Source organism: Antechinus flavipes, chromosome 3 (assembly GCF_016432865.1).
Source record: "Antechinus flavipes isolate AdamAnt ecotype Samford, QLD, Australia chromosome 3, AdamAnt_v2, whole genome shotgun sequence".
NCBI classification, from domain to species: Eukaryota; Metazoa; Chordata; class Mammalia; order Dasyuromorphia; family Dasyuridae; genus Antechinus; species Antechinus flavipes.
In genome coordinates this window covers 556,714,860-556,727,186 of record NC_067400.1, presented here as the reverse complement: position 1 = coordinate 556,727,186, position 12,327 = coordinate 556,714,860, and the positions used below count along the sequence as shown (strand labels likewise).

General features: G+C 37.7%; 1 protein-coding gene across 1 annotated transcript; it reads left to right on the top strand.

Annotated features, from left to right (window-relative positions):
• The first annotated feature begins 10,888 nt into the window (after positions 1–10,888).
• LOC127557476 (olfactory receptor 51M1-like) lies at positions 10,889–11,827 on the top strand. The gene has a single exon (XM_051990788.1). The coding sequence runs from the start codon at positions 10,889–10,891 to the stop codon at positions 11,825–11,827; it is 939 nt and encodes a 312-aa protein (XP_051846748.1).
• Positions 11,828–12,327: the final 500 nt, after the last annotated feature.

Genomic DNA, 12,327 nt, shown 5'->3' with positions numbered 1-12,327 from the left:
ATAAATTCTTGGTCTTTCTGCCTCAAGTCCATTCTTCACTCAGTTGGAAAATTGGTTTTCCTAAAACATAAGTTTAATTGTATCACATCACTCTTCTTTACTCCAAACTAATGGTTCCCAAAGCCTCCAGGACCAAATGTAAAATTCTTTGCCTTTTAGAGTTCTTCATAATGTGGCTGCTTCTTATCTTTTTCAATCTTCTTACACCTTACTCTTCTCAATATATTCCATGCTCTAATTTCATTCCTTGTCATTCCTCTCACATGATATTTCATTTCATGACTCAATGTTTTTACTGGTAGTTCCCATTCCTGGAATACTCTTCTTTCTTATATCTGACTTCTTGCTTCCCTGACTTCCTTTAAATGTCAACTTTCTGCAAGAAGTGTTTCCTAGTTTTCCTTAACCTTAATGCTTTCCCCAAAATTTATTGTCCATATACCATTTTTGTAATTATGTTGTGTTGTCTCCCTCATTATATTGTGATCTCCTTGAAAACAAAGTCTGGCTTTTTGCTATTGTTTGTATCTTTAGCTCTTAGCTCAATGCCTGGCATATAGTAAGGCACTTAATAAGACTACCTTACTGACTGACCAGCCCGCTCAGTTCTGGTACAAGTCCAAAAATCCCTCCAATCTCAAATTTCCCTCTCTCTTCAGTAATTCACTAGGAAGTTATTTACTCTAGAAGCTCTGAAAAGCTAAGAGCATAGCCATTATCCCCTTGTCCTGAGAGTTCTATAGCTGCAGACATGGGGTTCATGCCTTCAATGAACAGACCCTACCTCATTTCATCACAAAACTTTCCCCCCTAAACCTCTCAAAGTTTACTTTAGCCATCCCCCTCCTTTCTACTCTCCTAGACTTACAAGAACCCACCTGCCTCTCCAGTGAGGTCAGTTCTGAGACTGATAAGGCTGGCAAGTGGTCTATTTATCCTGTTTTGTGAGTGTGTCCTTATTGCCTCATTTTCTTCCTCTCCACCCTCCGGCCTGATAGAGCCACATCAGCTGTCACAACTCCAGTGGGAATACAAGATGGAAATAGATGAGGCTAAAGAGTTCTTGAAAACACCAGAGATTAAATATAGCAGTACAGAGATCAGAGAATTGAAGGGAGGGGGGAAAGGAGGAGAAAAACAAGAGTCATTACAAAAAGTAGAATAAGATAATAATATATTTGTATATGAATGTTCATGTCTCTAATAGATGGAACACTGGATTTAGAGGCAGAAAAGCTATTTCAAATTCCAGCTCTACTTCTGGTTATATATACCTTAACTTCTTTGGACAATGAAAAGTTTGATATAATTGTTCCTAGTTATAAATCTATGATCTTACAACCCAGTAAATTCATATGACTGATGCTAATTCACTCTAAAAACATGGGACACCACTGGTCCCATTCTAGCAGTACTGGGTCTTATTAAAAGAGTCAGTTGGTTCCAGTGCTACTTATGATGCCCCATAATGTTTTAGGATTGTTCTTATGGCTATCTATGGCTTCGAAAACATAGCTCTGACACTATGGTGTCATTAACAGTCACATTCTTAGACCAAATGAATGTTCCGAGTACCCAGAACAGAGATAGAGCTTCTAGCCAAGGGTGTCTTGGGAATACAGCTCCTTCGTCTAAGGATCCATTCATTCACATAGGAAACGTTGTCACGAACCTCCTGGTTGCATGGTCTTGGCTTTCTCTTTTCTTGGAAGTCTTGATTTTAATACCCATATCCAAACTCTGAAGCAAACATGTACTTAAAATAGATGACATAATAATAATACTAGCTAACATTTATATAGTGCTTACTATATACCAGTCACTGTACTAAGTGCTTTACAATTTTTGTCTCATTTGCTTCGCAGAACAACTCTGCAAAATGGGTGTCCTTATTATCTCCATTTACATTTGAGGAAACTGAGGAAACAATATTTTAAGTGACTGAAGGGGGTTCACTAATACCTAAATTGTTAGTTGCTTAGAAGAACTGGGATAGCATTGAGCATAAGGCAAATAACAATAGAGTGGTATCCATACACAATTCTCTCTCCTTGCCTGATGCTGCTATTTGTGTCGCTATTGTTATCTGTTGGTCTGGTGATACCATTCAATCATATTCAATGTTGTGCTATTGTTCTTGCTATGGTCACCTGATTCTCTTCCTCTATTCTCACCTGGTGAGATTTCTGATAAGTAGCATCTTCTTATGAGCTATCTGCCATCTTCTGCTTTCTCCTGCCACCTGCTGGCGACGCTTTGAAATGCAGTTACTCAGTGAATTCTGAGCAGGCAAAGATAATCTCAATTCATAGCATCAGGGACTGTTTGAAAGCTTCTTCTTTTTTCCTTTTTCTTTTTTTTGACTCATAGTCAGCCAGAGAAACATTTAGGATATTCTAAGAAGCTGATGCATTTGAAATCAGAAGACCTTATTTCAGATCTTGTGGTTTTTGTTTGTTTGTTTGTTTTGGGGGGGATTCCATTTTTATTTGAAAAAAGAGTAAGAAAAAAATAAAACCAAAACCAAATACAAAACAAAATAGAATATTGTCATGTACCCAGTAGAAATCAGGGATGATTCAAAATGTATAACAACAAATTACCAGATCAAGAAAAATATATATATATATTATATATATATGTGTATATATATAATATATATATATTAGTAGAAGAAATTATATTCACGAATGTCCATTTTTTCTTTACTTTCTTGTAAATAATTCCACTTGATGATTCTGCTGAGCTAGCTTGAGGGTATTTGGAATTTAGACAGTTTAATCACAGTCCCAGATCGGTCTCTGATTGTATCAGGAGGACAATAGTTCTTCCCCAAGTCTTCTTGATTTTGTTCCAGTTTTTTTGTTCTGAGGAACAAATTTGTTTTATTTGAGGGGGAAATCTGGACAGCTTGAAATTTACCAACCTATTCTGCCATATAACCAGAATCCTTCCTGATTTCAGATCTTGAATTTATCACTTACTCCTTACTTTTAAAAAAAAAATGAGGACATAGGGCTGATTGACCTTTAATGCCTCTTCAAATTTGCTAGTGACACAGTAGAAAGAGAATTGGATCTGGAGTCAGGAAGATCTGAGTTAAAATTAGACACTTCTAAACTATGTGATATTAAGAAAATAAATCACATAATCTCTGCCTTAACTTGCTTATCTGTAAAAATGTTAATAATAATAGTTATTATGACAATAAAATAAGGATAATATTTGTAAAGCATTTTGCAAATCTTGGTTGTTACACAAAGGCTATTATTATTATTATTATTAATTATATTAAATTCTGTCATTTAAACTCTATTTCTGTTTTGAGTTACCATTTCCCACTCCCTGATTTTGGTATGCTATTTGACTTGAGATGAAAAAATTCTTTTAGTTTTTTCAACCCACACAATCACGTTCAGCATTGCCCATGCAAATTATGGATTTGTGTGAGGCTGGAAAACTTTACTGTTCTTTTCTTACACTATCCAATTTACTAAATAGTTTTGGAAGGTGATCCTTCCTAATAGGGAAGTATATAATGATAAACTCAACCTCAGAAAAGATCTAAGAACAGTTATCCCCTCTTGGAAAAATAGGTTTGACAACCTTTAGATTGAAACTATCTTATTAGTGCTCTCTATATACTATTGGCACAGAGAGAAAAATTTCAGAATGGCCACGTATTCCTGAATAACATACTTATTTAAAGGCAAATGGTTTCAGTTAGGATTCAGAGAAAACAAATGGTATAATGCACAAATGGACAAAAGGCAGCTTAGTTTTTCCTAGACCTAGAGATAATCTGAGAACCAGAAAGCCCATCGTCTCCGAAACATATGCCAGATTCCAAAGAGGCACAAACTTTGTTTCAGAGAAAGGAAATTAAATATTAAAAGAGGAGAAAATGATGAGGTCTTCAAAATTAGGTGTGGTTAGCAAAGAAATTGATAAAAATTAATCCCATTAGCAAGCAATAAGAAAGTTCTGATAATAGAAAGTCATTTTAGTTCTTTGGTCCCCTGTTCTAAAGGTAATCCAATTGGAAATCCAAGATAAGTCAAAACTCTGAGACTAAATTTTCCCTATAAAATAACTTATGACCCCTGGTTTTGTCACTACCTTCCTGGTGTATTTCTCCTTATCCCCGCTTCGCTGCCCTTCCTCCCCCCATCCCCTGTGTTATCTCCCCTAACTCCACTATGCTTCTTAGTTCTACTTCTCCTTACAGCTAACTAACTTTTTTAGGGTGCTAAGTCCCTTTCAGAATTTAGCCTGCCAACTAAGAGCATGCCCCAATTTCATGGGATACTTGTGTTTCACACTTTATTTATTGACTCTATTTCATATTTACCATTCCTGATATCTATTGTATCCCTTCATTTTGTCTGTATCCTATTCTGCTAAATAAATCTACCCTTTGCCAAACAGAATGGCCGATGTGAATTCTTCACATGGCCAAATCCCAGCTTTTGGTGCCTGCCATCATTTAATGATAAACCCCATATCATAGATCATATTATAAAGGCCTCTCATACATCCCAAACTAGATGTCCATTAGATGACTTTAGTTGAACATGTCCAAAACCAAACATTATCTTTCCCCCTAAACTCTCTCCCCCTTCCTCTATTACAGTAGAAGGCAATACCAAATTCTCAGTTTCTCAGGCTTACAATCCAAGAGCAATCCAGAACTCTTCACTATCTCTCACCCCCATAGTTAATCCATTGCTAAGCTCATTTAATTTCACCTCTGAAATATCTCTTGAATATATCACTACTGGGGTATAGCATCTAGGAAAAATATAGCAGTGATCCTGAGTTCCTCTGACCTTAGAGTGCTGTTCTAACAATCTGTCAGTTCTAAGTTTTCTGGCCTTAGGATAGTGCTACAAACATTACAGACTGTCAGAAAATCTGTTGGTCAGTGATAACCAAGTTACTGAGTCAATAATAAATAGACCACCCCTCAAACCTACCTGTAAACCATAAAACTAGCACATTAGTATGTGAGATGGATGCTAGACTCCCTTCCCCAAATTAACTAATCAGAGACATCTTAAGGTACAAAGAGAAAGCATATATTTAGTCCCAGCACCGAGAGGTCCAAGTATACCAGGGAAACATCTCAGCTCACAACATGAGCCTGACCTGACAAGCAGGACATTAAATAGTTTTTGGCCAATAATTACCAATATTGTCTGCTTTCTGTGGGTCACATCACTTCCTGTCACTTCCTAAAACTGACCTAGAAAAAAAAATCTAAGAAGGAAAACAAAAATGCAAGCAAACAATAACAGAAAGAGTGGAAATGCTATGTGTAGTTGATTCTCTTCATTACTGAACAATTGGAAGTGGTTTGAATCAACTCATTGTTGAAGAGAGCCATGTCCATCAGAGTTGATCATTGTATAATCTTGTTGCTGTGTATAATGATCTGGTTCTGCTCATTTCACTCAGCATCAGTTCATGTAAGTCTCTCCAGACCTCTCTGAAGTCATCCTCTTACATGGTCTTGGAAAAATAGGTTTGACAATGGTCATTTCTTACAGAACAATAATATTCCATAACATTCATATACCATAATTTACTCAGCTATTCTCCAATTGATGGGCATCCATTCAATTTCCAGTTTCTAGCCACTACAAAAAGGACTGCCACAAACATTTTCTGCAAATTCTTTCGAGGCATCCCAAGATACCGAACTGTGACCTCAACTTCTTGGGGTCTCCTTCTAAACTTATATACTACCACCTCCTATCCTCTGACTCTACCACTGTTCACAGGCCCTCATTGCCCCATGTGTAGGCAATTATAATAACCTGCTGGTGAATCTGCCTGCCTCAAGTTATTATTCCCTGACATATACTCTTCCATCCAGAAACACTGGCTTTTTGAGTGTTCCACAAAATACACACTTCATTTATTGGCTCTGGGGATTTTCTTTGACTTTCTCTTATGCTCAGACTGCTGTCCCTTCTCTGCTCTGTCTACAGACTTCCTTAATTGCTTTTAAGTCCCAATTAAAATTCCATCTCTTCTAGAAAGCCTTCCCCATGCCCCCTTAATTCAAATCTTTCTTCTGTTAAGTATTTCTTATTTGTCTTGAATATAATTTGCTTTGTATGTATTTACATGCTATTTCCTCATTAGATTGTAAGATCCTTGAGGGCAGAGACTACTTTTTGTGTGTTTTTGTCTTTCTTGCACTTAGTACTGTGCCTTAGCACTGGCTTGTAATAGAAATAAATAAAGAAATATCAATAAATGAGTTTTAATTGTTAGGAGGTCTTACTTGATAATTAAGGCTACCAGTGTTGCTCATGGCAGTTTGGTTATTGATGGGTTTCTAAACATTAGTTTATTACAGAAAAAAATTAAGAAGTTGAAAGTGGGTGTGAGACTAATATTGTTCCTGGTCTTTTGTATGGGTGTAAGGATAGGGCAGTGTAGTTCTGGGCCCCAAGCATAGAAGAAATGAAAATCTCTAGACACAGGTTCCCATGGTATAGTGGAAAGGAGAGAAGATGAAATCAGATCAGGAATAAGGGAAGCTGACATTGGTAGTCCTCAGTAGGCAAGGTTATAAAAGAGACATTGATGGATACACCATAGAATATCAGGGACTGAACTCTGAGTCTATAAAATAACCTGGGGGTGAGGATGAAAAAGGAAGAGTAAAACAGATTAAAAGTCAGAGTAGAGGGGGAAAGTAGGGAGATTATGAGGAAGGAGGGAGAGAAAGGGGGAGGGAAGTGAGAGAAAGAAAATGAAATGGGAAGAGTAGGGAAGGTTGATGTTGGGGTTATCTCTGGGATTCTGTACTCAGCTTCCAGCACCTGAGGCCTGAGTTTTCCCTGAGGATAGAAAAAGGAGGAGGATAAATATACCCAGAACAGACAATGGAACATGTCCTCTCAATGCCTCTACTTTCTGTTGTCTGACTGCTGATTTCATCCTGCAGTAAGAGCCAGTAGGACACAAACTTGGTCACTTGGAGAGCAGCCTGTGAGTGTTTCATAATTCAGATCTGTTCTGATTATTCATGTCATGATGCTGTAAGGATGGGGAGGGACAGAAGCTGGGGAAGGGATATATGACTTTCAGGAAGAGTGGAAAATACACTGAATTGGAAAGCAAAGGACTTGAACTTGATCCCCTGCTCTACCACTTCTTAACTCTGTGATTATGAACCTCTCAAGGGCAGAGACTGATTTGTGTCTTTCTTTGTCTTCCCAATTTTTTTTCCTTTTTCTCTTCCTTCCTTTCTTCCTTCTTCCTTCCTTCCTTCCTTCCTTCCTCCCTCCCTCCCTCCCTCTCTCCCTTCTTCCTTCCTTCTTATCTTCCTTCCTTTTTCTTTCTTTCTTTCTTTCTTTCTTTCTTTCTTTCTTTCTTTCTTTCTTTCTTTCTTTCTTTCTTTCTTATTCCTTCCTTCCTTCCTCTCTCTCTCTTTCTTTTTTCCTTTCTTCCTTCTTTTTTCTTTTTTTCTTCTTTTGTCTTCCTTTCTTTCTCTGTCTTCCCTCCCTCCCTCCCTCTTTCCTTCCTTCCTTCCTTCCTTCTTTCCTTTCTTTTTTTGCAGAATAAGAGGATAAGACTAACCTCTAAGGACTACTTAGGTTCTGACATTTATGATTATATGACAGAAATAGAGGTAGAAACAAGAAGAAGAAGAGAGTTGGAGCATAATTACCACACTGCAGCCTAAGGAATCTTTTGGGACCCCAGACATCTTGGAACATCCAAGGGAACATCTTGGGCTTTCATAAGATCATAATGTTAGAAAGAGCCTCATAAGTCATCTAGTCTAACTCCTTCATTTTATAAATGTGGAAAACGAGGCATAGAAAAATTTCAATAACTTGCCCAAAGTCCTAAATAAAATACATGTTAGAGAGGAGATTTGTAATCTAGGTTCTCTGATTCTAGAGTCTTCCCATTATATCATGCCACCTATTCATCTCCTAGCAGCCTATTGTCTACTGCTTTGGGTTCTTTTATTGCCTGATCACTTTTCAGAAGCTTAAAAAGGCACAGATTAGGAGCCAGAACACTTGGGTTCCCTCCAGTCATTTCCCCATTCAGGCTAGCAAATCCATAGTCTCCTGTTTAATCTCATATGTCTCTCCATTCTCTTCTTTTCTTCCTTGCTGTTACACATGCATGTTTTCTTGACTAAATGGAATATATGGAATCCCCATGGCTCCCCTTCTCCTTCCCTCCATATTTCCTTGTTCAGCCAGAGACACTAAATAATAAAGAACAACAAAATAATTTTTAAAATCCTACATTTGGATGAGAAGTGATTATGAAAGTTTCATAGACTACAGAGCCATGTAGAAAGATGGGGATTGGGAAAAGGACATTGAATTTGGCAATTAAGAGCTCATTTGTAACTTTAGAGAAAAAAGTTTGAGCTAATTGTTAAGAGTTGAAAAACCAGATTGTAGAGAATTAAAAAGAAAGAAAGGAAGTGAAGCCATCTATAATAGATGGTCTTCTCAAGGAGTTTAGCCACAAAAGGAAAGGGAGAAATGGGACAATAGTTAATGGGATTAAAAAGATCAAATGAGGTTTGTTTGAAAGGGAGGCAGAGAGACAAGAGCATGTTTGGGAGAAGTAGGGAAGTAGCTAGTAGAAAAAGAGATGTGGGGGATGGATGCTAGACCCCTTTCCCAAATTAACTAATCAGAGACATCTCCCTTCAGGGAGAGGGCCAGACACACACCTGGGAGCCATCCCAACTCCCACCATGTACTCCTGGAACCTGATCAGCCAGAAGTAGAACATCCAGTTAAATAGGAAAAGACTCAGTCTTTTCATTAGATAGACTAAAAGTACACAATCATCCTTGACCAATGGTCACTAATGTTGTCTGCTTCCCACGGGTCATGTCACTTCCTGTAACTTCCTGTCACTTCCTATAATTTAGGGTCTGACCTTTTAGAGATAATGTGACTTCCCAGGGTCCTTCTTGGACTCAGACTCCACGGCCTGATATCCCAGTCTGGAATAGGGATCATGTGACTTACCTAGTTTCAAACTGAAAAAGCTTCATTTAATCAGTCCCATTCAGAGATGTTGAAGACAAATAAGTGAAGAGGGCCATAACAGAGGGAGGAAGCTGCTGGAGAAGTTGGTTTGGCGAGGGATTACATGCAGATTGTTTTGCCTTAGCAAAGAGAAATGCAGGCTCCTCATGTGATAGTAGAATGCATGAGGACATTCAATGCCTGAAGCATCTGAGTGATGTAAGATGAAGAACATGGGAGAAAAGGTAACTGTGGGGGAAGTACCTAATTTTGTTCAGTAAAATATCAGGCAAAGTCCTCAACTGAGAGAGTAGAAGGAGGAGAATCTGTGGGAATTTCAAAAAGGAATTTCAAAAAGTTTGAAAAAGCAATGTACACAAAGACAAACCTCAAAGCACTCTATCAGCATAATCAACTTCTCAATCAAAGAGTGTTTAGTAAGCACATTCTATGTGCCAAGCACTGTATTCAGTGCTGGGAATAAAAAAAGCAAGAGCTTTTTTTCTGCCTTCAAGGAGGCAAGATTCTAATTGGGGCACAATACATACAATAAATAGACACATACCATTATTACTAGACAGTCTCCAGCTTCTTAAAGTATGATTCACAACCCCATATGGCATGTTATAACAATGTGGAAATCACAAAATTATGATTTATTATCAGTGAATGTTGGTTTGCATATATGTTTTATATGGTTATATATTTGGAGTCAAGTAAAAATTTATGGTGCCAAAAGGGATTGTGAGTGGTAATGTTTAAAAAGCACCAAGACACACTATGATTTTGTGTCAACATATAAAGGCCAGACATTAGAGCATAACATCTTAGCAGAATTTCCTAAACCCAAAATAAACTTTACACTGAGAGATGTAGAGATTCAGGACTTTTATATTGATCAAAGATGATTTGGGGGCGGAGGGGAAGAAAAAGTGAGATGGGAAAAAGTGTTCTTTTCTTCCTACTTAAATTTCTCACCACCAATTCCCTATCACATAACTATCACCCAAATGATTTTACTGTTTTTTTGTACAAATTCAAGAAGAAATTGAATCTACTTATGAATCTTTAAGTTAGACTTTGAAACTCTTGTCTACAAAAAATAACATAGTTCAAATCTACTCCAGTATATAAAATAACAGTATTTTACTGTTATTAGTATCCAATGGACTAGTGATGAGTCTTGTAACACTCAGACAATTCACAGATCCTAGAGAAAAAAAGATATTGAGGGCCAGAGCTCTGGAGAAGTATACTTGAAACAAGAATACTTACAACAAGTTGTTAATTCAGTGCAATTGATGAGATGATGACTCTCTAGTTTACATATACGTAGTACTTAGCATGGTGATGTAATGGTTTTCTAGTTCACATATTAATCAGGATGCTGTAATGATGTAATTATAATATGGTATTTAAGAGCTGAGAAGGACTGGAAATGGGACATTCTATTTTTGACCATCTTCCTGGTGACTCTCTTGCTTCCTGCACTCCTCCATTAAGATCAAAACTGGTCCAGTCTTCTGGGCCAGAATAAAGACTCTAGACTCTATTCCTGACCATTCTCATGGTGTCTATCCTGCTGAGACCAAGGTCTATCTGAAGGACCTCCAGAAAGCTAACCAAAACATTACAAGAAGGAATGGAGACAAAGGAAATAAGTAGTCAGATGGCATTTCCCTTGCAGATGGTAATGACTATGGAGAAATATATGTTAAGGAGGATAGTGATTTAAGTGTTAATGAAGACAAAAAATGAGTTCTGTTTCTGATATGCCTCTTGTTAATAAATAACCAGAAATTTGGTTTTCTTTTCAGCTTGCTTTTCAGAAAAGAAGCCTAATTTCCTTCATTCCTCATTCTATGTCCCCAATCAATGTTACCCATTTCCGCCCTACTTTCTATCTCATTGGTTTCCCTGGTTTGGAGGCCATTCAACATTGGATCCTTATCCCCTTCTGTCTTATGTATTTGCTGGCCATCTTGGGCAACTGCTTCATCCTGTTCATCATTAAGACAAACACTCAACTTCATACCCCCATGTACTACCTCCTCTCACTGCTGGCCCTAAATGACCTTGGCCTCTCAGTATCCACACTGCCTACCACACTAGTCACCTTCTGGTTTGGTTCCCAGGACATCTATTTCGGTACCTGCCAGTTCCAGATGTTTTGTATCCATTCCTTCTCCTTCATGGAGTCTGCTGTGCTCCTTGTCATGTCATTTGACCGTTTTGTGGCCATCTGTCGTCCATTGCGGTACTCAGTCATTGTTACAGGCCAGAGAGTGACTCGGGCTGGACTTGCCATTATTCTCAGGGGTCCTGTGGCTCTACTCCCCATTGTCCTCCTCCTGCAAAAATTTCCATACTGTGGAAGGAGAATCCTCTCTCACTCTTTTTGTCTACACCAAGATGTGATCCGCCTGGCCTGTGCAGACACTACCTTTAACAATCTGTATGGGCTGACATTGGTGATATTCACTGTGGTTCTTGACTTGGTTTTCATAGCCTTGTCTTATGCACTCATTCTGCACACTGTGATGGGTCTGGCTTCCCGAGAAGAGCAACTACGGGCCTTCCAGACATGCACCTCACATCTCAGTGCTGTGTTGATCTTCTTTGTGCCCATGGTGGGGCTGTCTTTAGTACACCGTTTTGGAAAACATGCTTCACCTGTTGTTCACCTCCTTATGGCTAACATCTACCTATTCGTGCCTCCGATGCTCAACCCCATCATCTATAGTATCAAGACCAAGGAGATACGCCGGGCGATTATTAAACTCATGGTACAACTAAAATGAAGTTCTAGTCACTGGGGTTAATGGAAGTCTTCCTGGGAGCGGGGCAGATAATGATTTCTTTTATATTCAATTAAGTTTGACAAATGTTTATTAAATGTGTGCTGGGAGCTATATTTTGTTCTCTATCTTGAGAAAAAACACATTTTAAATGAACAATTTCTACTCTCATAGAGATTAGCATTTAGTAGATGTGTAAGACATTAACACAGGTAACTATAAAACAAAATATAATATGTTCATTGTGGACAGATAGACCTGTTTCAAACTTGGAAATATCAATAATAATAACATGGTTTCTACTCCCATTAAGATATATCTAGAAATATTGAATTTGATTTATTTCTTCTATATCTCTGGATATAGGTGTCTTTGTATGTTAGCTTATAAGGTATGGAATATAGAATAAGTTTATTATATTAAGTTATTATATTATATTATTATATTAAGTTATTATATTATATTATTATATTAAGTACCTAATGTTTTAATTGAATTAAGTT

Coding starts and splice junctions, on each gene's coding strand:
- LOC127557476 (XM_051990788.1), top strand. CDS start 10,889: ATGTCCCCAATCAATGTTACCCATTTCCGCCCTACTTTCTATCTCATT.